This window comes from Lutra lutra, chromosome 17 (assembly GCF_902655055.1).
Source record: "Lutra lutra chromosome 17, mLutLut1.2, whole genome shotgun sequence".
Lineage (NCBI taxonomy): Eukaryota > Metazoa > Chordata > Mammalia > Carnivora > Mustelidae > Lutra > Lutra lutra.
Window position 1 is genome coordinate 43,621,706 of NC_062294.1, and position 27,964 is coordinate 43,649,669.

At 53.0% G+C, this 27,964-nt stretch overlaps 2 protein-coding genes across 2 annotated transcripts; one reads left to right on the forward strand and one right to left on the reverse strand.

Moving 5' to 3' along the window:
* Positions 1 to 687: 687 nt before the first annotated feature.
* Positions 688 to 2,037, reverse strand: LOC125088544 (uncharacterized). Its single transcript, XM_047709754.1, has 3 exons — positions 2,005 to 2,037; positions 1,511 to 1,852; positions 688 to 1,384 (listed from the first exon to the last, which is right to left on the reverse strand). Exons 1-3 carry the CDS (start codon positions 2,035 to 2,037, stop codon positions 1,094 to 1,096), a joined length of 666 nt encoding a protein of 221 aa, XP_047565710.1. The 3' UTR covers positions 688 to 1,093.
* On the forward strand, positions 1,712 to 27,836 carry LOC125088365 (IgGFc-binding protein-like). Its single transcript, XM_047709371.1, has 17 exons — positions 1,712 to 2,054; positions 4,650 to 5,530; positions 7,707 to 8,262; positions 8,901 to 9,496; positions 11,665 to 12,253; positions 12,808 to 13,358; positions 14,232 to 14,751; positions 16,032 to 16,231; positions 16,368 to 16,509; positions 16,634 to 17,325; positions 18,460 to 18,988; positions 19,491 to 20,092; positions 20,946 to 21,492; positions 21,756 to 21,955; positions 23,767 to 24,162; positions 27,278 to 27,567; positions 27,697 to 27,836. The coding sequence occupies exons 1-17, from the start codon at positions 2,036 to 2,038 to the stop codon at positions 27,740 to 27,742; spliced, it is 7,356 nt and encodes a 2,451-aa protein (XP_047565327.1). The 5' UTR covers positions 1,712 to 2,035; the 3' UTR covers positions 27,743 to 27,836.
* Positions 27,837 to 27,964: the final 128 nt, after the last annotated feature.

The following is a 27,964-nucleotide window of genomic DNA, read 5'->3' on the forward strand; positions in this document are numbered from 1 at the left end:
GAGACCTCCAGCCTTGCCTTTTTCCCTGGGCTCCAAGGCCTGAGCCCTTCTCTGGCTTTCCCCTTGTGCCCCCTATTTGTTCCTGCTCCTGTGGTACAGGGGCGGGAGGCAGACTGGCAGGAGAGACGGCACTAGCCGGTATCTGTCCGGCCTCTCCCTGGGCCATGGCTGCCGTCTCCCCTGCCCTGCTGTGCCTTGGTGCCCTGGGCTGCCTGTGGGGTGAGTGATTCACGGGGGATGCAGAAGACTTGGTGAGCTGATCTGGGTCTGCAGCAGGGGACTGGTTGGGCAGATTGGGGTTTGGGGCTGCCTGGCATGGTTCTGTAACAGGGGACTGGCCACCGTGGAGCTTCTTGGGACGGGGCCCTGGCCAGCTGGAAGCAGGGACTGTTTGTGTAGACTCTGTGGCGGGAAATTGGACAAACCGGTGGTGGGAAGGGGGCTGAGTAAGACTTTCTGGAACAGATGGTTCAAAGGATGCAACTTTATTTTAAGTTAATATTTACCATTGTTCCCTGGCCTTTACATATATTATCTCATCTAATATTCCCATAGCTCAGGCAACACCCCCATTTTACAGATGAGGAAACTGAGGCCCAAAGGTGGTACCTTGCCCACATTGACACGGCTAGGACATAGCCTAGTTCCAGCTCCTGCCTCACCCACCTGTGTCCCTGCATCTCAGGATTAGAGCATTTGACCTCAAAATCTAGCAGATTATGCTGACTCCCTCCTTTCCCCTCGGGTTCCCTCAGGCCCAACGGCTGCATTTGTGGAATTCCAGGGCCGTTACTTCATCACGGCTTTCTTGGAGAATGGAGGCGCTGAGAAGCCCGACTTCCGCCTGTACGTGTCGCCACCGCCGAAGGGGCCCCCCACGGCGGTGCAAGTGAGGGCGCACCCGGTGGGGGAACCGCCTTTTCGGCGCGCGCTGAACCTGCTGCCAGGCACTACCGCGTGGGTGCGCCTGCCCAGCGCTGTGGAGCTGCGGGGCTCGCGGCGGGCGGCGGGGGGCGCCGTGCGCTTAGCGGCGTCGCGACCGGTGGGCGTGACAGTGGTGAACGCGCGTGGGCGCACATCCCTAGACACGGCGCTAGCGCTTCCGCGCCGCCTGCTGGGTACTCGCTACGTGGTGGTGACGCCGTCGCTGCAGCCCAGCGATCGGCACAAGGAGTTTGCGGTGGTGGCCGGCGCTTGGCCCACGCGCCTGAGCCTCACGCCTCCGGTGCCCATCCTGCTGGATGGCGTCGAGCATGCTGCCGGCCGGCCCCTCCTCGTGCACCTCGACCCGTTCCAGGCCTTGCAGGTGCAGAGCGCAGGCGACCTCTCGGGCACCCGCGTCGTGGCCACTCGTCCCGTCGCGCTGCTGGCTGGCCACAGTTGCCTGCAAGCGAGAGATAAGGCCTGTGGCCACGTGTCCGAACAACTGCTGCCCCAGGATTACTGGGGCCGCGTCTACGCGGTACCCCCGTTCGCGCCCGCGGCTCCCGGACCCAGAGACCGTGTGTACGTGGTGGCGGACAGCCTGGGCAGCCTGAGCTTCTGGGGGGGCGGCGCCAAAGGGGCGCGGGCTCTGCGCCTCGGAACCGTGCTGCACTTCGCGGTGGACCCAGTGCGCCCCCTGGTGCTGCGCTCCTCCGCCGGCCTGCAGGTGCTCTTCCTGGCTGCCGCTGCGGCACGCGGGGGCGTCGCCTACGACCCCTTCTTCGCTCTCCTGCCTGCGGTGGACGCGTTCAGCCGCAGCTTCGCGCTCACCGCGCAGCCCGGCTTTTCCAACGTGGCGGTGCTGCTGGCGCGCGAGCCCACCCCGGTGCTCCTTGATCAGCAGCCGCTGCCCAACCTGCACTGGCGCCTAATCCCCGGCGGCCCAGAGCAGCACTCTGGTGAAAGCCAAGCGCCCGCTCCGGGTTTCGTCTGGACCGAGGTGGCATATGGGCCTGAGCCCGGAGTGGTGCACTTCCTGGAAACTCCCGGGCCGCCGGTGGGCGTGCTTAGCTTCGGCACCGCCCCTGGCGCGGGCTTCGGGACCCAGGCCATGCGGCAGCCAAGCGTGGGTGAGCAGCACTGGGGCCCAAGGCAGTGGGAAGTTGAGCAGACGCTGGGATTCCAGGAGATCAGGGACGGGGGAAATCGTTAACACTGTCTTCAGTTGCTCACATAGCAGCCCGAGAGGCAGGGTTTCTTGTTTCTTGTTTTTTGTTTTAAAGCAAATCTTCCGCTCAAAATCTTCCCATGCAATTATTATTACACCCAGCAAAAAGCACAGTGTTTTATGAGGCCCCATACAATATGTTCCCATTACCTCTCTGATCTCATCTCTTCTCATTCTTGCCTTCCCTCACTCCAGCCCAGCCACACCAGCCACCTTACTTTCTTCTCCCTTCTCAGAACCTTCAACACTGACCATCCCCATGATATCTTTATGGATCTCACCCTCATCTCCTTCAAGTCTCTGCTCAAATGCCACCTTCTTACCAAGGCCAAATTGACCACTCCATTTAAAATCCTAATTCCCTATCCCTTACAAAACTGCAGCCCTTCCCTGATTTTTTTCACAGGTCGTCTCACTTTCTATATACTTACTTATTCTCTTTCTCTGTCTCCCATTAGTTCCTTGAGGTCAGTGCTTTTTAAAAAAAAAAAATTTAAGGAAGTTCCAAGATACACAGTTAATTGTACGATTTTTAGGTAGGACAGTGTTCAACCCTTAGTAAATATTTGTGGAATGAATAATAATGGTTATAAGTTGTTAAATGTGCACCAAATCATATGCCAGGCACTGGGCTCAAAAAGGAAGTTATTGTTGAAGGTCACATGTTCTTTTTCTTTACTACAGTATAAATTGTAAACAGTGGGGTCAGGGGAAGGGATAAAATAATAGGTGCTTGACCTTCCCTCCAGTCTTTGAGGTTGACTATATAACAGTATTGTAATAATTCCTTTTTTCTGGCGAGGGGAAGGGCTGGAGGTCAAATCTTTTGCCAAGTTCATACAGCTAGAAAGTGGCAGAGTCAGGATTTGAACCCAGGTCTACTTGCTTCCAGAGCACAAGGTTTCAGCCACCTTTCTGTGTTGCTTTATTTTGTACTGCTTCACACAGACTTAGAGCCTAGACTTTTAAGCTAAGTGGTAAATTCTCTTATATATAATGTATGTACATTATACAGTATATTCCTCACAGCCACTCTGGAGGCAGGCCTCTTTATTATCCCCATTTTTAAAAAAAGATTTATTTATTTGAGAGAGAGAGAGTGGGGAGAAGGGCAGAGGAGAGAATCTTCAAGCAGACTCCCTGCCAAGCGGGCCCAATGTGGGGCTAGATCCTAGGACCCATGAGATCATGACCTGAGCAGAAACCAAGAGCCAGATGCTCAAGTGACTGAACCACACAGGTGCCCCTGTTTTCCCCATTTTATAGAGGAAGCAGTTGAAGGCTGAAGGCAAGAAATCACCATCCAAAGCTACACACTGAGCAGGTGACAGCTGCAAACCCAAAACCCGCTCAGGCTGCTGAGAAAGAGGCTTGTCACTTCAGTGCTCTGCCCAGACTACAGAGTAGCTGGACAGTGACCATGGGCCGGAATACAGTTTGGGTGCTCCCACTTAATCGCCTCCAGTCCCCAAAAAAACAGTGGGAGACAAGGGAGGTGACAGAAAAGTGAGGGAGGAGTCAGAAAGGCTGGGGTTTCTTAGAAATGAAAACATGGACTTCAATTCATTTATTAAAATTGGCTCAGAGCTGGATTCTGGAGGCAAAAGGCCTGGATTCAAATCCTGCTACAAGCTGTGTGACCTTAGGCAAGTCACATCACCTCCCCGAACCTCAACTTTCTCCTCTCTGAACTGTGAATAATAATACCAACAACTTCATAAGGTTGTTGGGGCATTTTTTAAAAAAATGAGTTAATAGGAGAGTGTCTGGCATGCAGTAAACATTGGCTATTATTAATTTTCCACAATTTTTTTTTTTTTTTAGATTTACTTCAGGCTAGGCCTGTTCTAGGCACCAGAAATGCAGCAGTGTACAACACAGAAACATTCCTACCACAGGGAGCTGATACTTTGGTTCATATTCTAATCCATACCAGAAGTCCTTATTATGTTTTGCTGGAAAATATGCAAACCCCTACAGAACAAAGTTATTTTTTAAAAGTTCACTTTGTAGGTGTCAAGCGTCATGCCTCAACAGCTATGAAAAAATAACTCCCCTCCCTGGGAAACGGGATGGCTAGATCCCAACAGAACACACACACACACACACACACACACACACACACACACACACACACACATTCTTAAGGCTGCTTAACATGGCAAGCTGGAATTCGACCCACAGATGTGTTTAGACTTACCAGCACAGAGATTTTGTAGTAACTGATCGGTGTTCTTGGATGGAGTCTGTACCCTCCAGCTCATCACAGCCCTGTTGTATACCCACACTGTACTGACCATTTCTGTATTATTCTCCAGTCCCACCCTTCTCTTTCTGGCGATATAGGCCCGCTTCACTCTACATTGGGAACCCTGCTAGCTTATAGATGTTGAGTCTCCAAGGGTCCTAAAGGCCTAGGGCATGCAGACAGGAAAGGGATGGGACCAAATGCCAGGATCCGGTTCTGTTGCATCATTTCATCTCATCTCATCTCCAGATATTCTGACTGCGGAAGATCCGAACCCTCCCGCAGAATTCTATCCCCTTCTAGAATCTTCTCTGATGATGCCACTCCAGTTCCCAGGATCCTGTAAGGACCATGTATGCTCCAGTGGAACCACATGTTACCTTGTGAGGCACAAACCTGAGTGTGTGCCCGGCACCCTGGCCACCGAGATCATGTTCAGTCCCAAGCCAGTATCTCTGAAGGACTCCAAAATGGTGTCCATCTCCAGGTCTAAAACCACAGCAGTGCCCAAACCAGGATCAGAGAGCACACCTGAAGCAGAGCCAGGGCTTGTCTCCATGGCCATGAATGAACTTCAGCCTCAATCTTGGGCTTTGGTAAAACCAGAACTTGAACCTCTGGGTCTAAAAGAACCATTTCCTGAAGCCCTGGTTGTGGCTGAACTAGCACCCGCACCTTTCCCCCTGCGCATGCCCACAGCTGAACCAGAGTCCAAACCCAAGACAGAAACCATCCCAGCAGCCAAGATGGGGCTCAAGGTGGCGGCAGTGACTAAACCAGGCTCAGAGGCTTTCTGGCAAGAACTTGAAACTGCGTCTGAGTCCAAAATGCCATCGGAGGCCAAGCTGGAGACAGTGGACATCTCCAGTAAGGGGCCGGGGGACATCACAGGGGGTACCTGCTGGGTTTCTGGACTGCCATACATCTACACTTTTGACGGCTACTCTTTTCCTGTGCCTGGGGGCTGTACCTACATGCTGAGCCATTGCCCTCAGGCCCTACCCAGTGGCCTCCCTGCCTTCCAGCTGTGGATCGCCACCTCTGGAGAGAGGCAGCCCATGCACTTTGTCACAATGCGTATCTTTGGTATCACCATCACTGCTGTCAAGCATGAGTTCGGCTTTGTGCAGGTAAGAACCATTATGTATGGAATCCTGGGAAACTGTATCCTTCTCTGTCCCTCATTTTTGTCAGCTCTACAGTGGAGGCAATCATATATAAGTCCATAGTCCCTTATCCAAAATGCTTGGGGCCCAGTGCATTTCTGATTGTGGAATTTCAAGCGGTCATACCACGCAAATGCCATATATTATTAATAATCCCAACAAGTAGTACATAATTACAAACATTAATATCTCTGCAGTGCAAGGTCTGAATATGCACACTAAGTGGGAAAAATGAAGGCATTAAGGAGCCATACCACGAATTCAGATCAACTTTGGCTGCCAATTACGTTTTTAACATCAAATACACAAAACGTCTCAGTCTTCAGGCCACTTTTGCATTTGGGGCTAAGGGATTGTGGATCTCTAGAACCTGTTAACAGTTTCCTGTAAAGTGAAAATGAGTTAAAATACAGAAAGCATGGAACAGAGTCCACCTCCTGGTAAGTGTCATATGAGGAGTGTTTGCTGGGTTTATTGTCCCCTAATACTGACAACTGGAACCTCTACATTCTGGGAGCTTTGGACTTAAACTTGGACCACAGGCAGCCACTGGAAGGTGTGAAATTTCTCCTCAGATTGGGAGGCATTACTCTGCAAGGTTGTGGGGACTAGGATATATTTAATCAGGGTTGCTAGAGGGAGTAAACCTATGAGGTTATGGATGTACTAAGCCACTCCTCAGCACCACTGTAGAAAGACAATGCACTCTGGAACCTGATGGCCTGAGTTCAAATCCCTGGTTGACCATCTGTTATCTGTATGACCTCAGGCAAATTATTTAAACTCTCTGGGCCTTAGTTTCTTCATCTGGGAAAATCAAGATGATAAAAAGATTTCACTCATCAGACTGTGGGCTCATGTGTGGAAATGGGCTCCAATGGGCTCATGTATGGGAAGCTCAGAAGTACAAGATGCTAGGACCAGATGCAGGAGCCCATGGTTCTCCACACTCCCCTCCACACACTTCTTGGGAACCCACCTGCTACCAGGAAAAAATGGATCAGGAGTGTGGCATCAGGATGTCTGAGAGTGTAGTTTTAAGTAGGAGGACCTCTCTAAGAAGATGAAACTTGAGCCAAGTCTTAAAAGAGGTGAGGAAGAGAGCCATGGGCACTCCAGGCAGAGGGAACAGCAAGTGCCTTAGGCGGGAATCTGACAGGCACGTTAGAGGAACTGTAAGAAGCCAGGCTGAAGAGGAGGGATAGTGGGAAGGGGGAGGAGGAGAGACCATGGTGTCAGACTGTATGGGCTCTTAACAGCTTTGTCTCCTATTCTGTGTAAGGTGGAAGCCAAGGGAAGATTGTGTGCGGAGGAGGGTGAAATATCACTTGGGTGTTGGCAGGATCTCTGTGGCTGCCATGAGGGGAAAAGACCATGGGGCTTGTGAAGGATGCGCAGTGAGGAGGTTGCTACCATTGTCCAGGCAGGAGATGGTTGGACCAGGGTGGAGGTGGTGAATGAGAGTAAAAATGGGTTGGTAACCTTCTCAGTGATTGGATGGAAAAAAATAGAAATCATGGATTGGGAGGAGAGTTTTCGAATGATCCAGAAGTTCTTGGCGGAGGCTCTTGATAATTGGGGAAAAGACATTGGGGTCCTAGCTGAAGGCTCTCCTGTGAACTGGAGACTTCTTAGTAGAATCACTTATCTAGATTCCTAGAAGGAAGACTTCTGAATTTTGCACGAGGTCACATCTGGGTATTGGTAACAAGAGTCCTGGTTAGAAAAAAAAATCAAAAATAATTTAAAAAATAAAAAGATTCCTGGTTAGTGGATGGAGTGACCGTCCGACCAGAATAATGGCTCTAAATTTTCCCTGAGGAGAAATTTCAGACATGCCAGTGGCTCCATGTGGTCCTAGGAGACGTCCAAGGTCACAGGATTTGGAGGTTCCTGATGCCAGTGTTAGGGGACAAGAGGCATTGCAACCCTCCTCCTATAAAGCGTGAGGTGGACTCTGTGCCAAGTGCTTTTCATAACTCATTCCCACCTTCCCTCCCCAAAGTCCCCACTCTCTTCGCATTCCCAAATCCAAGCCCCTCAGCCTCCATCCCCCGCTTCCCCTCAAATGCTCGGGAATGCGTGCTTTCTGTCACTGTCCCAGTAACTCCTGACTCCTGCTCTTGGGTCACCCCTGCAGGTGGACCACCAGCGGCTCCGGCTGCCAGCGACGCTGCACGGAGGGAGGCTGCGGTTGCATTTCCGCAGCTCAGAACTATGGGCAGAGGCAGGTCTGAAGCAAGAGCCACCAGCGCTGCGCCTGGTGTACGACTGGCAGCACGCGCTCTCTCTGCAAGTGGCCAAGGGCTACCGGGCGCACGTGGTGGGCCTGTGCGGCAACTTCAACCAGGACCCGGTAGACGATGTGGGCGGTCCGGACCTGCGTGCTTTCTTGCGCACTTGGGCCTTGCAGCCACCGGACGCCCCATGCCACGCCTTCTGGGCTGCTCCCTGCGCCAAGCCAGCGTCCCCAGCCGAGACCCCAGGGCCCTGCGCCATTCTGGCCGATCTGAACGGGCCCTTTAGCCCCTGCCACGACGTGCTGCTGCCTGGGCCCTTCGAGATCAGCTGCAGGGCTTGGATCTGCCCCTTTCCCAACTACCGACCTGCGCTTTGCTTAACTCTCCAGGTCTACGCGCACGCGTGTCAGCGCCTGGGTGTCAGCATCGACTCCTGGAGATTCCAGACTGGCTGCCGTGAGTGAGCCTTAGATGGAAAAGACTATGGGTTACTGGGGAAGGGGATTCTGGGACTTAGGGGGTGGCACTCCTTGATGCTGGAGTTGATTCCTGCAAGCCTGCAGGGTCCCTGGGGTGGGACTGCGGAAGCACCAGAGGCTGGGTTCGTTGGGTGAGGTCATGGAGACTCCTCCACCCTAGAGGCGGGATTTCTGGTTTCTGGGAGCTGGAACACCTAGGTCTTGGAGTGTGGGGTTTCTGGGTCCTAGGGCGAAGGCTTCCAGGTCCTGCGGTCCAGAATTAGTTAATTCTAAAAGGCAAGTTTCTTGCATTTGGTGGATGGAAAAGTCCTCAAGGTGACAAGGACTCCAGACTCTGGGGTGAGAGTTTTGTGTCCCAGGGCCAGACTTTTAAGTTCTAGAAAGGGGACTTCTGCTTTCTGATGATAGAAACTTATTTACTCTGTGAGATGGAGATTGCTGGAAAGCCTCCATTCTAAGAAGGAGGATCCCAGGATCCTAGTCAGGACTCTTGGAAGCTGAGGGCTAGAATGTCTCCATTTCGGGGGTAACTGAATAATTAGGTCTTTGGAACCAGACTGGGAGGTCCTGATGTGAACACTCTCTCCACTCCACCTTCTTCTCCTCTGCCCCCAGCCATTGAGTGCCCCCAAAACAGCCACTATGAGCCGTGTGGCTCCTCCTGCCCCGAGACGTGCATGGGTCCGTTGGGAGCATCGTGCCCGCTGCCCTGCGGGGAAACGTGCACCTGTGACTCCGGCTATGTTCACAGCGGTCCTGCCTGTGTCCTGCGACGCCGGGGACCTGGTGGCTGTGGCTGCACACACCAGGGACGTCTGCTGGGACCAGGCGAGACATTATGGGAGGGTGTGGGCTGCATGCGCCGCTGTGTCTGCCCAGCTTTAGGAGGGAGCGTGATCTGCAGCCAGGGTGGTTGCAGGCCAGGCGAGCGCTGCATTCTGTCCCACGGCCTGCGCACCTGTGTGCCCTGGAGCATGGCCACATGCGTGGCAGCCGGCGGAGGTCACTACATCACCTTCGATGGGCGCCGTTTTCGCTTCCCTGGCTCTTGCGTGTACCTGCTGAGCGGCCTCAGTTCTCCCGCACCGCAGGAGCTGGCAGACTTCCGTGTGCTCCTGGGCACCGGTCCTGATGGAGTCCCAAGTAGCCTCGAAGTGCTTCTGTCTGGTTACCACCTGAAGCTGGACCCCAAGGAACCCGGTCATGTCCTGGTGAGAAAATCCCAACCCTGCCCACACATGCACCCAGGGATCCCACTTTATGACCTCTGACCTAGAGTCCTCACCTCAAGACTCCCAACCCTGATCCCTAGATCCCCCTAACCTCACACTAGGGTCATACCTTGAATTTTTGTCCTATGATACTGGAACTCAAGGCAGAACTGCCACCTCCTTCCTCTTGCCCCATGGTCTCTGACCCAGCCGCTTAACTTTAATCCCCCAAAACTAACCCCCAAATCAGAACTCAAGCCTTAACTCTTTAGGACCAAACCCTAAATCCAGAAGCCCCTTACCCAGTCCCCTATAACTTCTGGTGGCAAAGGAAAAATGTTGTAATGTTGTTGGAAAGACTGCAGTGAAGGCACTCACTAGGCACCAATGTAATAACACAGAATGCACGAGAGTCCTTTTAAGGTAGATACAGTTGACCTTGCCATTTTCCAGATGAGGAAATTGTGGCCCAGAGAGGTGAGGCCATTTGCCCAAGGTCACACAGCTCACAGATAACAGAGCTGGTATTTAAACCTTGGCATTTCGGCTCCAGGGTCTATTATGCTGTCTCTGCAAATAGTAAACAAACAAACAACACATGACCTCAACTTCTTCCTTTGTGAAACATAATTCAGAGTCTCCAATGACTCTGACACCACTTCATTGTGGCAAATTTACCCATCAAGGTGGGAAAGACACTGGGTAGAGACATTGGGAGAGCAGCTGTGGGGCTTTGGGGATGAGGGATGAGTATTCACCGACCAACAGAGGACAGGACCCAGACACTGTCAGTTATTTTTCATCAGCAGTTTGCCTTGGCTGTATTTTAAATTTATCACTGATTGCCATTTTTTTTTCTTTTGGGGGGAATTTTTTCATTGTAATTTTATTGAATCTATAACTCCAATTGGAGAGACTGTTGAGTTTTCCAGCCCACCAATATGGTATATTTTTGCTTTTGTAAGTCATATTTTATTTTATTTTTATTTTATTTTATTTTATTTTACTTAAATTCAGTTAGCCCCAGAAACACTGCCTTCCAGTGAAGGATACAAATCCTTACTTTATCCTTCCAATTTTTTCCAGTGAATGTTATTTCTTTCATTTTACAGAGAAGTTAAATTGCCAAAGTGAGACAGCTAACCAAACTAGGAGCAAAGATTTGAACCCAGATAACTTAACCCCAAAATCAAAGGGCACTTAACTACCTCACTTCACTGTCCTAACACATGTAGTTATTAAAATCAGACCATATGAAGCTGCCAATACTCGATGTTTTTTCCTACAAATGTGGCAGTTTCATATAGTTCAACCTAAGTGTTTGAGACAAATACTCTTGGCTTTGAGTGTCTGGGACAAAAACTCCTAGCCTTGACTTCCTTGTGATCCCCTGATCACAGAGCCCAGTCCTGATTCTGGGCTCTTGAAACTCCAGTCCTGACCCAAGAATCCCATTTATTCATTCAATTAGCACTTATTGAATAGCTACAGTGTTCCAGCCACCATTCTAGGTTACATGTGTTAACTGTATTTCAGACGCAATTTCAGTCCAAGTCCTGGGCATCCCCAGACCCAATCCAGGAATTCCAAATCCCCAGTTCCCAAAGCTTACAAACCCTCACCCCCAATTCTTACACTCTCAGCCCCAGCAGCTGTGGGCAAATATGGTTAGGCCAGGAACAGCAGCTTCAACATTTGTATATTTGCATAGCACCCTGGAGCCCCTGCCATTACCTAGAAATCCCAGCATCTCTAGGACTCTACAGCCTAACTTGACCAATGAGCCTCACTCATTCATCCATGCATTAGTTCAGTAACTATTTATTGGACACAGACTAAGTGCCAGGCACTGCACATGTGTCACTTTCAGAGGCTGTTGGTTTCCACTCCCCAAATCTGATCCAGGAATCTGATCTGGTCTGATCCACAGACCCAAACCCCAGAATCCACAGTTCTCATCAGCCAAGTATTTGTTGGAAAAAGTATCAGTACAATGGACAGCATCCAAGCTTTTAGTTTGATTTTGCTTTTTTTGTTTTCGGTCCTAATAGACCCCTAGTCCTTCAACAAGGCCTTCTGGAGGCCCCGCTCGTACCTAGGGACATAGGCATCCTTTGTACTGATACTGGGTCCCTAGAGCCCCAGCTTGACATACCCTCTTCACACAGGTGAATGGAGACTGGCAGAATCTACCATTCCAGGCTCTGAGCAACAGTACCCTCATCTTTCGCCATGGCTGGGACACTGTGATCAGCTGCCCCTTTGGCCTGCGCGTGACCTATGCCCCTGGGATCCGCGTGGTAGTGGATCTTCCAGCAGCATATATGGGCCATGTGGCAGGGCTGTGTGCTGACTACAATGGGGATCCCGCGGATGACCTCCAGGTGCCTGGAATTGTGCTGGGCACCAACATGCCTGAGGATGCACTGGCTTGGGCCTTTGGCCATAGCTACTTGGTGGGTTCCCCGACTGAGTGCCTGAATGCTGCTGACAAGAGGCCGCTGCCGCCACCATCCTGTGTCACCCTGCCAACCACCAGCACCCCAGCCCACTTTGCCCACATCTGTGACATCCTCTTGGACCCCCTGGGGCCCTTCCAGCTGTGCCATGAGATGCTGGCACCAGGCCCCTATGTCCAAGATTGCATGGTGGATGTATGCCTGGGTATTGGACCCTGCCCCATGCTCAGCCTCTACTGTGAAACTTGCCAGCTGCTGGGCGGCCAAGTCTTCCCCTGGCGGAATTCGAGTCTGTGCAGTGAGTGCCTAGGGCTTCAGTCCAGCCTCTCCATCTTTGCTCATCTGGGGAACCTGGTCCCACTCCTAACTGAGGTCCAGCTTCTGGGCTGTTGCCCATCCCAGGGTGTCAGTTCATCCCTGCACAATGTAACCCTGAGACCCTGGACTTCCCACTGCACTGGCTTCCACCGATCCCTCCACTCCCCACCAGACCCTCAACCTTGGCCCATCCTAAAGTGTCAGGCCTACTCCAACAAAAGTCCAGCCCAGCTCTCATCCTTCCCTCTTCTTAGCCCTGATTATGGACCAGCCCTTTACCCCTTACCTCTCAGGGACTCAGACCTGTTCATAGTTCAGCCACCCAACCCTTATCCATCCAGGCCCTACAGATTGGCTCTGACTCTGATCCATGGTTAACTACCTGGTCTTTTGCTATCTGAAGGTTCCTGCAGCTCTGCCCAAGTAGACCTTTACCCCTCCAGGGCCCCAGATTCCCCATCCTAGCCCCAGAGGTGGAGGGTGAGAATCCCAATAGGCAATGCTTTGAAGCAGTCCTCCAATCCGCCTTCGCAGGCCCGCTGTGCCCTGCACACTCGCACTACACACTGTGCGCTCCGGATTGCTCAGCCACTTGCGCGGGACTGAAGACACCGCCTGGCTGCCACAGCCCTGGGCTCTGCCGCGAGGGCTGCGTGTGCGACGGGGGCTTTCTGCTGAGTGGCGCCGTCTGCGTGCCCCAGGCTCAGTGTGGCTGCCTGAGCGCCGGCCGCTACTTGGAACCCGGCGCGCCGCTGCCTCCCCCTCACCCCGCGACCAACCGCTGCTGCCGTTGCCACGCCGGCGGCCAGGTGGTCTGCAAACCCTGCCGCGCAGCCCGGGGCCGCCCAGGCGTCTGCCTCGCCTCAGAAGGACTCCGCTTCCGCACCTTCGATGGCACCACCTTCCACCTTCCAGACGCCTGCACCTATTCGATGGTGAGCACGGGCATGGGCCGCCTTCGGGGTGTGTGGCCCTTCGAAGTGGTGCTGGAGAAAGACCCACGGATGCCCGAGCTCCGCCGCGTGCTGCTCCGCGTGCATGGTCACCGCTTCGACCTAGACTGGGAGGACTGGGGAAACATCACGGTGAGTCCCCGCCCCGTGGTCCGCCTCCTTTCAGCTGCCTGGCAGTCTCTGTTCTGACAGGTGGGATCTCCCAGTGTCGCTGACTGATGCCCGCCTCTCTCCAACAACCTCATTTCCACTCTTCTCCTCCTCCCTTCTCCACTGCCCCCTCTCCTTCTGCCCCTTCCCCTTTCAATCCCTCTCTCAACAGTTGTGTCTGCACATTCCGGTCCCATGATGCTCAGGATCACCCACGTCCACCCTGCCTATCTCCCCTGCGGCCAATCTTCATCTTGGCCTCTTTTCGTCCTCCACCGGAAGGAGGGTGCCCTCTCCTGCTCCAAACTACCATCACCTCTTCCCCAGGAGGCCCACCCAGCCTTCTCTGACCCTTGCTCCCTGCTGGCCCAACCCCCTCTTTGGTGCCCCTGCCTCCCCACTGCCCTTCCTCTCGAGGTCTCCCCATCTTTTTCTCTCCAAAGTGGTCCCTCCCTTCTCTCCTCCTCCTGTCCCCACATCCCCTCCTTCCTCATTCCCAGCTCTACCGTCTTCTGCTGCCTTCCTCCCCAGGGCCGTGGATGCTCTCAGGTACCTCTCCAGCCCCTGAGTAAGGAGTTTCCCTCTCTCCCTGCACTCCAGGTTCACTTCCTCACTCTCCCTACCCCTCACTCAACTCCCCCGCCCCCTTCCCACAATGTCCACTCCCAAGCGCCGCCTTGAATGTCCCTACCCCTTGACTCCTCCCCGGGTCCCTATTTTCACTCCAACAGTCCCTTCCACTCTTCCCTGTTCTGGCACACACTCCCCGCACCACCCCTGCTCACAGTCTTCTCCCCGTTCTCCCTAGACCCGGTCCTTCCCCCTCACCCTAGGCTGTCCCACCCCTGCCCGCAGGTGGACGGCGTGCGGCGCTGCCTGCCCTTCGCGCTGACCAACGGCAGGGTGCGCACCTTCGCGCGGGGCGCCTCCGTGGTGCTCGCGGTGCGTGGGGGCCCGCGCCTGCTTTTCGGGCTCGGTGGCCACCTGAGCGTGGAGCTGCCTGCGGCCTACCGTGGCCTCACGCGCGGCCTCTGCGGCAACTTCAACGGCAATGCGTCTGATGACCTACAGCTGTGGCCCGGACCCTGCGGCGCGCCACATCCCTGCCCGGGTTCGGGCTGTCCACCGGCCGCCGGGAACGCGGGCGCAAACCCAGCGTGGCGTGGCGCTTGCGGCCTCCTGCGCGAGCCCAGCGGCCCCCTGGCACCCTGCCACGCACTCCTGCCACCGGAGCCCTTCTTCCAGGCCTGCGTGGCCGACATGGGCCGCGCCCGCGGGAACCGCAAAGTGCTCTGTGCCTTCCTGCAAGCCTACGTGGCTGCCTGCCAGACGGCTGGTGCGGAGATGAGGCCCTGGAGGGCTCCCAGCTTCTGCCGTATGTCCCCCCGCAGAGGGCTTCAGAGCCGGCCCGGGTGGGGTCCGGGGAGGGAGACCGCGGTCTGGGCTTCATTCATAACACAGGTGTTAGTTGAGGACCTACTATGGGTCGGTTCCAGCTGATGATACAGCACTAAATGGGACAAAGCCCTGCACACCCTGGGGCTGGGAAAACAGATTTGATTTTATCCTTTAGCTAACATTTATAGAGCACTCATTCAATACCAGGTGCTGTGTTAAAATTGTTCCCCTGGACCAGCACTACTCAGGGTTTGTTTACAATGCTAATTCTTGCCCTGTCCCAGACTTACCGGATCAGAAACTCTGGAGTGGGACCCAGCAATCTGTTTTAACAAGTCCTGCAGGAGACCTGGACACAAGGCTGTATCTGAGAACCTATTTTACCTGCTTTAAGTCTGCTCACTCCATCTGTGAACTGCTCCAGGAGTTAGGGACAACTGTCTAACCTTAACCCTAACCCTAACCCTAGTGGAGGCCAGAGGCACAGAGAGTTTTCCAGATCTCACAGCCAGTAGGGGGCAGAACTGGCTTGTCACTGGGCCCCAGAAACCCCTCTCTAGGGCCCTAGGCTCTCATTTCTCTCACAATAATGTAAAAATAGTTCCAATAATAATATGAAAAGAACAGCTGACCTTACTGTGCCAATTCTCCCAAGAGCCCCATCAGGCAAGTACACTTCATGGATGAGGGAAACCAAGGCATAGATAGATAAGGAATTTGCCCAGAGTCACACACCTAGAAAATGACTTATTAGCTGGCATCTGGATATTTTGTTCATTTAACAAACTCTCATCAACTTCCAACTTCTCTGTCCACATGTATTCTCCTTGATCCTCATGGACTCTCGGCCTCACCTTGACTTACTGTGGTGTCAGCATCTATCTCCTTCTGACCTCCTTTCGTCTCTAGGTTCAAAAGTTCCTGGAGGGAATCTGGGTTGCTCTTGGAATCTGGGGTGCTCTTTACTTACAGATGGATGGTCGCCTCCATCTCTGTCTGTCATGGTCAGACATGGGATTGGGAGGGAAAACCCCATAAAAGACAAAGAGCAGGGAAGTCCTGTTAGTCGTATCTGGGATACATTCAAGCAGCTAGTGCATTAGTGCATTGTGTAGCATATGCGGACACTGCTCAGTCCCTGCTGGTTGTTATCGTTGTCACCATTAATCTGAGGGGGAGGTCTACGATCTGAGGGTGCTGGGCCAGCAGAAGGCAGGCCCCTGGCTTGCCAGATTCTGACAAGCCCCCTCTCCACAGCCATGCGGTGCCCCCGCCACAGCCACTACAGTCTGTGTGTGAACCCCTGCCCTGCGGCCTGTCCAGGTGTTCAGGAAGTGGTGCGGCTCCCCACTCCCTGTGCTGAGGGCTGCGAGTGTGAAAATGGATTCTTCCCGGCCGGGCGTGACTGTGTCCCTGTGGACCACTGTCCTTGCTTCCACAATGGCCAGTACTTCCCTGTGAGCATCCTCTTGGGTCCTCCCACTTTGCCTCAGATCTCCACGCACCTCCTTGTGTGGGTTTCATCTCAGAACCTCTGGGTGCACCTTCCTTTCAAGCTACCTCCCTTTTCAGCTTTCCTCCCTTCCTCCACAGCCGGACCAGACTGTCCTCATCAAGAACTGCTCCTCCTCCTGTACCTGCCAGCTAGGGGAGGGTGTGGCCTGTGTCCCCTTCAGCTGCCCTATGCAGGAGGTCTGTGGCATCACAGATGGAGTCCTAAGCTGCCGTTTGCAAGGTGCCTGGGGCTGTGGTCTGAGGGGTCAGAGATTGGGGCATGACTCCTAAATCCTGGGAAGGACAGGACTAGTGACCCAGACCCCTGGGACTCATAAGTACCTGATCTTCTCTCTCCCCCACAGCCACCTTGGGCCCTGCCCCGACCTCTGTGGCCCCACCACTGGTTCCCCCACCTCCCCCACCCCTGCTCCCCAGCCCCAGTCCCCAGTGCCCAGAAAGCTCCCACTTTGTTCCATGCGGCTCTGCATGCCCAGCCACATGTGCCAACCCTGCAGCCCCAGAGCACTGCCACGACCCCTGTGCTCCAACCTGCCAGTGCCTCCCTGGCTACTTGCTGCTAGGGGACGGATGCGTGCCCCGTGCCCATTGCCCCTGCTTCCTGCACCAAGGCCAGACTTTCTGGACAGACAACTGTACTCAGCAATGTCACTGCCCGACCCTTGGGACCCTGGTGAGCAAGCTTCCCCAGTGTTGGCCTGACAAGTGCAATGGTCACTGTAAGGCCTCCATAGGTGGCTGGTACCACTGCCTGTTAGTGCCGTCCCCACCCAGTCCCACTGTCATGGAGAAGTCACTGGTCTGTGCTGCCACTGGAGACTTCCACTTCCACACATTTGGAGGAACCCACTATGAATTCCCTGGCTCTTGTGTCTACCGCCTGGCGGGTCTCTGTGGCACAGCCCATGCCAACCTTGAGCCCTTCAGTCTGGATTTGACCCCATTGCTGCGGCCACGTGGCTGGACCAAGGCCCTGACCCTCTCAGCCTGTGGCCTGAGGCTGGACATGAGTCCAAAAGATCTCAACCACATCCGGGTGAGTTTTCAAAGGCTCCAGATCAACCTACTATCCCTCACCATCCTTACTACCCACAGGTAACCCACAGTGACCCCTCTTCATTGACTCTCATGGGTCCTCAAAGATGTCCTCCAATTTCCTCGTGGTCCATTGACTTGCCTGTTGACCCCTTCCCACAGACCCACTATTTGAGATTCCTATTACCCTTGAGTCTCCTATTACCTTCCCATTAACCCTCCACTGAGTCCTCAGTTGACTCCCCTTTAACCTAAGACAGCCTTGATCTTCCCATTGACCTTCCTTTTCTCCCCCGTCTAATATCCCACAAACCCTTCACTACCCCTCCCGAAATGATCCTCCTACTGTTACATTGACTTGCGCATTAACCCTATTTACTATCCTCTTAACCTCACCCCACACCCCATAGGTATGTACTCCTGTCTTTGTGGGTTTTTTAAAGATTTTATTTATTTTATATGACAGAGCTCACAAGTAGGCAGAAAGCAAGAGGGTGAGCAGAGAGCCCAATGCGGGTCTCAACCCCAGGACCCCCAGATCATGACCAGAGCCGAAGGCAGAGAGGCTTAACTACTGAGCCACCCAGGCGCCCCCCGCCATTGTACCTGTCTTTGATTCTTAGTCTCACCGTTTGAGTCTTCCTTAGACTGTCCCATTAAAATTCATTGACTCCACCCCCTTTTACCCACTGACTGAGTCTCCCCATTGCCACCCAAAGCCACATAAGCATTCTCTTGATCCTCAGTACCCTTGGTATTTGTCTATCCACTTCCTTCATTATCCCTTTTCTTATCCTCCCCTTGATCCCTTACTGACTCCTCCCTACTGACTTTCTAATTATTCTTTTTACCCTTTGTTGATCTCCCACGGATCCCTCATTAACTTTTAATTAATAATTCCACAATTGACCCCCCACCACCACACACATACACACATGGAATCCTTTACTGACCCTCCATTTAGCCTTCACTGATGGTCCACCGAATCTCCCTATGATTCCTAATGACTATCCCTGTTAACCAATGTTTCCCCTTGATCTTTCTCTGATCCTTTATCGACATTCCCAAGAATTTCTACTGACAGCCACTATATACCTCCCCCACTGTTCTTGCCACCTGCATGCCCTCCCTGTAGGTGGATGGAATTCTGGAATCACTGCCCTTCTTTCACGGCCACTGCCTCCGTGCCTACTACCAAGGCCATCAGCTCTGCGTAGACACGGACTTCGGCCTCTCCCTGACTTACGATTGGGACAGCCTGGCACGTGTAATGCTGCCGAGGCGCTATGGACCCTACCTGTGTGGGCTGTGTGGCCAACACAGTCCGAGCAGCCCCACCATGCAGGTGCCTGACACCTGGAAGGTGGCAGAAGTGTCTGGTTGTGGCCCATTCTGCGGGCCCCTCTGTCCCGGCCCCTGCCCAGAAGCCAAGCGCACTGGATTCGCTGGAGACGCCTACTGTGGGCTGCTGACGGCGGCAGAGGGTCCCTTCGGGTCATGCTACGCCGCGCTGGACCCGCTCCCGTTCATGGACAACTGCCTGGACGACGCGTGTCGCCACTACGGCGCTCATCACATCGTCTGCCGAGCCCTGACGGCCTACACTGTCGCCTGTCAGGCTCTGGGCGTGCGCCTGCGGCCCTGGAGGACGCCTGACTTCTGTCGTGAGTGCGCAGGGCTTGGCAGAGATAGTGGGTGAATCTCGGAGGAACTGGCCTTTGGGACACCAGGGGAAGAACGCGGAAGGACCAATGGAGAAGTTCAAGTCTGGGTGGGTGGAGCCAGGTGCAGAAGGGTGGGACTTGGAGAGGAGTTAGACCTCCCCTTAGAGGGACAGCAATTTATTAACGAGCTCTTTCTTCCTGTCTTTTGTGCCTGTCTCATTCTCACTGTCTCTCTGTCTCCCCGGTGCTTCTCTGTGCCTCCCTGTCTCTACCTCGCCTTCCTATTCTCTGTTCCTCGTTCTCTCTCCCCGCCGTGTTGCTCTCCACGACCCCCCCCCCCCCCGCCGCCCTGGCCCGCCACCCTCCGTCTCCGTCTTCCCGTCTGTTCCTCCCTGCCGCCTTACCCGTTTCTCCCACCCTCGCTATTTCTTCCCCGCGTCTCTCCATCTCCTTCCCCTCTCTGGGCCCCCACAACCACACCCCACCCCGCGGCCCTCCCCAGCCTTGCGCTGTCCGCCGCACTCGCACTACGAGCTGTGCGGCCCGTGCTGCCCCGCCACGTGCGCGGGCCCAGAGAGCTGCTCCGGCCGCGGCGCCAGCGGCAGCCGCTGCTGTGAGGGCTGCGTGTGCGACGCGGGCTTCGTGCTGAGCGGCGCCGCCTGCGTGCCTGCGGCCAAGTGCGGCTGCCTCCGCGCCGGCCGCTACCGAGCTCTGGGCGCCGCGTGGTACCCCGGGCCCGGCTGCGCACGTCGCTGCCATTGCGGCCCGGGCGGCGCGGTGACGTGCGGAGCGCGGCCGTGCCGGCGCGGGCGAGTGTGCGGCCTGCGCGGAGGCGAGCGCCGGTGCTTGCCTGAAGGACGAGGCAGCTGCGCCCTCGCCGGGCCCGCGCACGTGCTCGCCTTCGATGGCCGCGTGCTCACGCTGCCACCGCCCGCGCCCTTCCCTTCTGGGCCCTGCCTCCACCTGCTGGCCAGCAGCGGAAGCCAGGGGCCCTGTCGCTTCAGCCTAGACGCGGCCCGCGATGGGGCCGGGCTGCTCAGCCTGCACCTCAACATCTCCGGGCACCACCTGCAGCTACACCGCTCCCTTGTCGGCGTCATCACGGTATGTGTCTGCTCGACTGCACCCACGCCCCGCCCTCTCCCTCCTGGAAGTGCCGCAGTTTCCCCCACCATAAGTAAAATGTGCGTGTCCCTCAAGGCTTATGAGATGGTGCGAGTATGTGACAAGGTAGGAGCATTGCCTGGAACGGAGTAATGGCTCAGGAAAGCATAGCTGTTAGATATGCATTGCCACCTCTTACCCAGGACTGGAGAAAATCAGTCCTTGAGGATTATTTCAGTAAACTGAAGAGTCTCTCTGTGGTCCAGGAAAGCCCTGGAGGATTTGATGGGCAGCAAGTCCTGGGAGAGCTCACATCCTCTAGGGAAACACATAAGTAAATAAATAAGTAGTACATCCGATCATGGGTATAAGAACTACAAAGATGAATAAAAGAAGGGAGAGAGAGAGTACAAGAACAGAGTAGGGACGCCTGGGTGGTTCAGTTGGTTAAGCGGCTGCTTTCGGCTCAGGTCATGATCCCAGTGTCCTGGGATCGAGTACCCACATCGGGCTCCCTGCTCAGCGGGAAGCCTGCTTCTCCCTCTGCCTCTCTGCCTGCCACTCTGTCTGCCTGTGCTCACTCTCTCTGACAAATAAATAAATAAAATCTTAAAAAAAAAAAAAAGAACAGAGTAAAGAGGTTTAACATTTAAATAAGGTGATGGGGAAGACCCCTCTGAGAAGGTAACATTTGAGTCAAAATCTGAAGGAAGTAAGGGAGTGGAGGGGGTCCATGTGGACATCTGGGAAGGAGCAAACCAGGCAGAGGGAATGCAAAGTGCAAAGGTCAGGGAAGTGGCATGGGAACAGGCTCAGCCTTCACAGCCCCGATCCTGACCCCTTTCCTCCACAGGTGGATGGTGAGCACTGCCGGCTGCCCTGGGTATTGGCAGAGGGCAGCGCCTGGGCCACTTTGGAGGGCCGCCATGTAGTGGTGTACACGGCCTGTGGGCTACATCTCATGTATGACTGGGACAGCCAGATGCGCCTGACTGTACCTTCCACCTTCCATGGCCAGCTGGTGGGGATCTGTGGGGCCTTTGGTGGCAAAGTTGGCCCCCTTGACCTACCTCTAGACAAAAGGTCCTGGCCCAAGGGCCTGGTCACTAACCCCTGCCCGCTGCCCCAGCCCAATCTTGACTTTAGCATCAGCTGCCCCACTCAACGCGCCCAGATCGTCAATGCTCCTGAACTATGTAGACTTCTACAGGCACCCGATGGTCCCTTTGGCCGCTGCCTGGACCATATCAGCCCCAAGCCTTTCCTTAGGATTTGTCTGCAAGACATATGTCATACCCAAGGCCAGCACCTCGGTCTCTGTGATGCCCTCACAGCCTATACTGCCGCCTGTCAGGAAGCTGGCATCCCTGTGACACTCTGGAGGGGCCCCAAGCTTTGCCGTGAGTGCTCTGGGTGGGTCTGGAATGCATCTGGGGCAGGTTGCAGGCAGCAGGAGGAGCCCCTTCTGATGGGGATCAGAGAAGCCAGGACATAGATGGAATAAGTAGAGTGTGGTGGGAAGGGCATCTGAGGGAAAGAGAACTGAAATTGCAAAGGTGTGAAGGTTAGAAAATATCAGTGGGAAGCTAGCAACAGGAAGAGGCAACAGGATTGGAAAGGGAAACTTGAATCCTAAGCATGGGCCTTTGCCATCTGCCTGCAGCCATGGCTTGTCCACCCCAAAGCCACTACAGCATCTGCGCACGGACCTGTGATGGGGGCTGTGTCGAGCCTACCAGCCCTGCGCACTGTTCTACCCAGTGTTACGAGGGCTGCGAGTGTGACCCTGGACTCATTTTTGATGGCACAGATTGTGTGTCTCAGGACCACTGCGGCTGTTTTCACAGTGGACGCTACATCCCTGTAAGAGAGGTCCCCAGGCATGGGCGGGTGGATGCAGAGTTTCCCATACCTCATCATAAAATGTTCCTTGGACCACGCTATATCAGTCAGCATTTGCAGTTATAATTGCTAGAAAATGAGGCCAAGTATCTTAAATACAAGGATATATCTACCTTTACTTGTTTAAATTTGAGGCCTTCAGGCATGGCTGGATTCAGGGGCTCAAATGATGTCACTAGGACTCAAGTTTCTTTCTGTCTTCCATCCCTGCCTTTTCTTTTTTCCATATTGGCTTCCATATGAAGTAGGCTCTAGGTCCAAATGCTATAACAGAGGCTCAAAATTGCAGTGGCTTAAACTCAGTAGAAGCTTGTTTCTCTCTCATGTATAGTCCAAGAATAACCAGTTTGGTTACTCCAAGTCAGAGACACAGGCCCCTTCTATCATGTGGTTCTGCCTCTTCTGTAGTATTGCAATCATTTGCTCCCAACCACATCTACAGTCATGCAAGTTGGCCAAGGAAAAAGAGGGGAAGGAAGGTCAGGCCTCCTCTCTTTAAGGGCATAACCCAGAAGTAGGACATACCACTTCTGTTCACATCCCATTGGCCAGAACTTCACAGAAGGGCCCCATCTGGCTGCAGAGGAGGCTGGAAGATGTCTTTCTGGTGGAGTCTAGCTATAAATATTAATTCTGGGGAAGAAATGGAGAATGGATATTTGAGGACATGTATAGCCTCATTCTCCAACCACTTCTGAATGTAGGGTATGGTGGTCTCCTCCTGCTCCAAGTTTATGATGTACATTTAGCCATCTCAGTGGAAAGATAGGCTTCTCTTTCAGTAGTTACAGCAGAAGTCCCAGTGCTGACTCCTGTTGTCCCAGGGTAGGTCATTTGCCTATTCCTAAGTCGATCACAGAAGCAGAGAGATGGGGTACTCTGATCTGTCTCTGACTGGCCAGGCCTGGGACATGTGCCCAGAGCTGAAGCCAGAGCATAGGTATATCATCTAGGAAACCCCCCAGACTGAAAGTGGGGCTAGTTCCCCAAAGAAAATGGAAGGCTCTTACCAGAAGACCATGGATGGACCCCCAGCAAACAAAGCATTCCCTTCAAGGTTTTGCAGCTCTTAAGAGTCCATTCAGAAGAAAGGACCCCCAGGATGGCTGACATAGTTGTCTGGAGATTAGTGGTTACTGGATTGGAAAATACATGAAGGTTTAAACCCCAGACCACCCTGGAAATGAAGAGATGCCCACACCGAGAGGAACAAGGCATAAGGGCTGATAGATCTGCCATTGTGTTTTCACTCCACACTGGCACTGACACTAGCCACACATCAGCATTTGCAGGGAGCTCTTAAGGCTTTTCACACACCAATGAAAAGCGGGCGGGGGTGGGGGGGTCGTCCTAGATTAAAAGAGACTTAAGAACCACCATGGTCAAATGCAGTACACAAGGCTTGATTAGATCCTAATTCAAAAAATGTCATTAATAGACATTTAGAGAGACAGTTTGCAGAAACTCATCAAACTTTTTTATTTTTGCCCATCTCATAGAGAAAAAATATCTCAATGGATTTTTTTAGTTTTACTAGGAGGTTGAGCATCTTTTCAAATGCCTAAGAAACATTTGTATTTCCTTTTCTATTCACTTTCTGAATAGCCTCTGCCCATGTTTTTAGATTGGCTCACTGGTCTTTTTATTTCTAGGAACTCTTTATATGTGAGGGAACGTAGTCCTTCATGATGTATGTTTTACACATATGCTTTATTTTTTTTATATTCCCAATGGTTTTTTGAATCCAATTTTGAGTCTGTGTGTCTCTGCAGGTTGGGGAAACTCTGGTCCTACCTGGCTGCCAGGAACGCTGTATGTGCTTGCGTGGTCAAGGCCTCCAGTGCCAGCCCTTTTCCTGCCCACAGGGCACAGGCTGCATCCTGGATGGGGGTGTGCGGTCCTGTGAAACTGGGGAGGGTGCTACATGCCACCTCGAGCCGGGGGGCCACTTCACCACCTTTGATGGCTTTAGTGGGCTCACACCCATGCCTGTTACATCCTGTGCCTATGAGCTAGCCACAGTGGTGGGTTCCAGAACTGAGGATCCTGACTGGTTCCATGTCATTGCTGACTTCCTGCCCTGTCCTGGCTGCACTACTCGCAAACCACGAGTGATCATCGGCTTCAGGGATGGCTGTGCAGCTGTGGGAACCAATCAAGAAATATGGGTAAGGGACTTCCTCAATTCTAGCCAAGACTCTTTTGTAACCTGGCACTGATCCCTGGGGCCTTTTGATCCTTCGGTGGCCTTCCATAGCCTTTTGACATAGAACTGTCCCATCACCCTGATCTCACATTGACCTCCATTGGCTAAATGTCTTTGTCCTGATCTCCTGTGACCCTCTAGACCCCACATAAACTTCAACTTGGACTTCTCAGGACCAACTGACTCCCCCTTGACCTCTAGATCCCACATAAACATCACCTTGGAGTTCTCAGGACCCACTGACTCCCCCTTAACTCAAGTCCTACTGAACTCCTGGCAACCACTGAGAGATCAGAGCTCTAATGGGGGAAGCCCAGGCAGAATGATCAGGGCTGGGATGGGGAAACCACAGGGAAGCAGTGGAAGCTCAGAGGAGGCACCCGTAGTTTAGGAGACCAGTGAAGGAAAGTGACAAATGAGCTGAGACCTGATATTAGGCTGGGGGAGAGAGCAGGGAGGAGTATTACAGAACAAGGCCAGGGAAAAGGAGGAACCATATTTGGGGAGTAGTGGTAAAAATCAACTATTGAGTTTAAAATAGCCCACTAAATGTCCATGGACTTAGGACCAAGGAGGTCATTAGGGACTTAAGAAATTGTGGCAGAGGGATGTCTGGATGACTCAGGTCATGATCCCGAGGTCCTGGGATCGAGTCCCACATCGGGCTCCCTGCTCTGCAGGGAGCCTGCTTCTCCCTCCACCTCTGCATCTGTCTCTCATGAATAAATAAAATCTTAAAAAAAAAAAAAGTAAATCACAGCAGGGGGGTAGCTCCTGGATTGCAGGTTTGAGGTATAGCAGGAACAGATACCTCTCGTGACAAGTTACAAACTCCCCTTGTCAAACAGATGAGAATAGAGCTAAGCCAGGAAGAGGCAGAGGGCAAGGGTACCTTAGAACTGATTTACTGCTAGGATTTTGTTATGGGAGAAACTCAGGGATGTTTAAGTGCTGATGGGAAGAAGCCAGACAAGGAGAGGTTGGAAATCCAGCAGAGAGAGATCCCAGGGAGGAGGACACCTGGTTCTCCTAAGGAACACAGAAGCAAGAGAGCAGTAGAATTGGAACTGGGCAGGCAAAATGGTTAGTACTTATAAGAGGAAAAGGAACCTGAAACCCCATGCTGAGAAGCAGAACACAGCTGTGCGGTGGAGGCTAGTTGTAAATGGGAAAACGGTCCAGCAAGAGAACAGCTGGAATATCTGTCACAAGCTGGCAGGTAAGCTAAGCCAGAGGCTTTAGTTAAAGGATCGAGACCCTGATTGTGTGTCTCCTAACCTTCTAATGTAACTATGGACGAGTGAGTGACTCAACCTCTCGATACTTCAGTTTGCTCAACCACAAAAAAACAGTACTTACCACGTAGCGTAGCCGTGAGGATTCCTGCAAAGTACGTGGCATATACTAAGGGTTCGGTAAGTAGAAGCTGTGACTGTTCTTTGGGGCACCTGGCTGGCTCAGTCAGAAGAGCTTGAAACTCTTGATCTTGGGGTCATGAGTTCGAGCCCCACTTTGGGTGTAGAGATTACTTAAAAGTAAATAAACTTAGGGGCACCTGGGTGACTCAGTTGGTTAAGCAGCTGCCTTTGGCTTAGGTCATGATCTCAGGGACCTGGGATCGAGCCCCAGGTCAGGCTCCCTGCTTTTCCCTCTCCATCTACCCCTCCCTCTGCTTATGGTTGCACTCTCTCTCTCAAATAAATCAAATCTTAAAAAAAAAAAAAGCAAATAAACTTAAAAAACCTTTTTTTTTTAAAACTGTGATTGCTCTTGCAACCACTTTTATATTATTAATGGAGAGACGGTACATACTGCTAGATGGTTAAGAACACAGTTTATGAGGGGCGCCTGGGGGGCTCAGTTGGGAAGCCTGCCTCTCCCTCTCCCACTTCCCCTGCTTGTGTTCCCACTCTCGCTGTGTCTCTCAGTCAAATAAATAAATTCTTTAAAAAAAAAAAAAAAAACAGAGGTCATGAAATCAGACCCCTTTGGTTCAAAACTGCTCTGCCACTTACCAGCTATGTGAGCCTGGGCAAGCTGTGTTAATTCTCTGGGCCTCAGGTTTCTAATCAGTAAAAGGCAAGAGGCATATAGGTATACAGTACTGATCTACCTTATCAGGGTGTTAGTGAGGATTTAATATCAGTTAAATGCTTTAATAGTGGGTGCCTGGGTGGCTCCTTGGGTTGGGTATCTGCGATCAGCTCAGGTCATGATCCCAGGACTCCCCTATCTGGCTCCCCGCTTGGTGGGGGTTGGTCTGCTTCTCCCTCTGACCCTCCCCTGTCTCTCGGGCTTTCTCTCTCTCTTTCTCTCAAATAAATAAAATCCTTCAAAAAATAAATACTTTAGGGATGCCTGGGTGGCTCCGTCAGTTAAGCGGGTGCCTTCAGCTTAGGTCATGATCCCAGGGTCCTGGGATTGAGTCCCATACATCAGGCTTCTTGCTCAGCGGGGAACCTGCTTCTCCCTCTTCCCCTCCCCTGGCCCACGTGGGGCTCTCTTCCTCTGTCAAATAAAATCTTTGAAAAATGAATAAATAAATACTTTAATATCATTAATTACATAAAATATAAGTTAGGTGACAATATGTTTAAATATCAATTGTATCATAATACTGCAATGTACTGTCTTACATTATCTTATAAAATAAATAAACATTAGAGCACTTGGAATAATGCCTGGCACAGAGTATGCGTAAACAGTTACTAGATTATGAAGACACAGGTGAGAGAGATGCGACAGCTTCCTAAGGCTTTTTGTTCTCTAAAACTCCGTTTTAGGAAAGAGTTTATTATGGGAAATTTCAAGCATCACAGGAGAAGAGAGAGTGGTGTTATAAAACCCTGTTACAGTTACAAATATTTTGCCCTTCTTGCTTTCCTCTTTTCCTCCCACTCTTTCTGCTTTGTTCGTGCTGGAGGATTTTTAAAGGAAATCCCAGACCTTATTCCTCCACGAAGACCTGGATATGCATTTCTGATAGAGACACGCGGCGGGATTCACGATGGTTTCTGAGCCGCACCTTGGAATTCAAACCCTAATGCCCGCCCCTGACCCGCCTCCCCAATCTACAGGTGAACGGACAACCTGCGCGGCTCCCAGTCCAAGTGTGCAGGGGCGTGGTCGCACGCTGGGCCGAGGGCTCCCAGGTTGTCATCGAGAGGTCCCCCACGCTGCGGGTGCTGGTGGGGCCGGAAGGGGCCGTGGCCCTACGGGCCTCCCCCGCGCTCCAAGGACGCCTCCGAGCAGCCTGCGGGGACTACAACGGAATTGCAGCCGACGACCTGATACTCCCAGGAGGACTCCGGGGTGCCAGCCTAACCGACGTGTTCCAGGCGTGCCGGGCTCGGGGCTTCAACAACTGGTGAGGACTTGCCCTTCTCCTGCCCTGGTACTTGACTCACATCGGCGGAGGGCGCGATTAGCGTAACTCTCTGCGCCCTAGGCAGCCTTTGGGCACTCGGAGCCCACACCTGTCTCTGTCATCCCACAGCACGGAGAAGGTTGTTACTCCAGCCGTGACACAACACTTCGCCTGACGCCGTCCCTCTGTGTGTCCCCGTGGTTGGGACCTCCTGACACACACCTGCCCTTGGGATGGGAACCCACGGACCTCCCCGAGATTGTTTTAATAAATAACATGACCAAATCTGCTTGTGCCTATATCTTCTTCCCAGTGCCCCCGCGCCCTGGGGGGGCACAAAGATTCCAACCTCTAGTTTCCCCGTCTCCCAGGACCCCAAGAGTAAGGTCGGGATCCT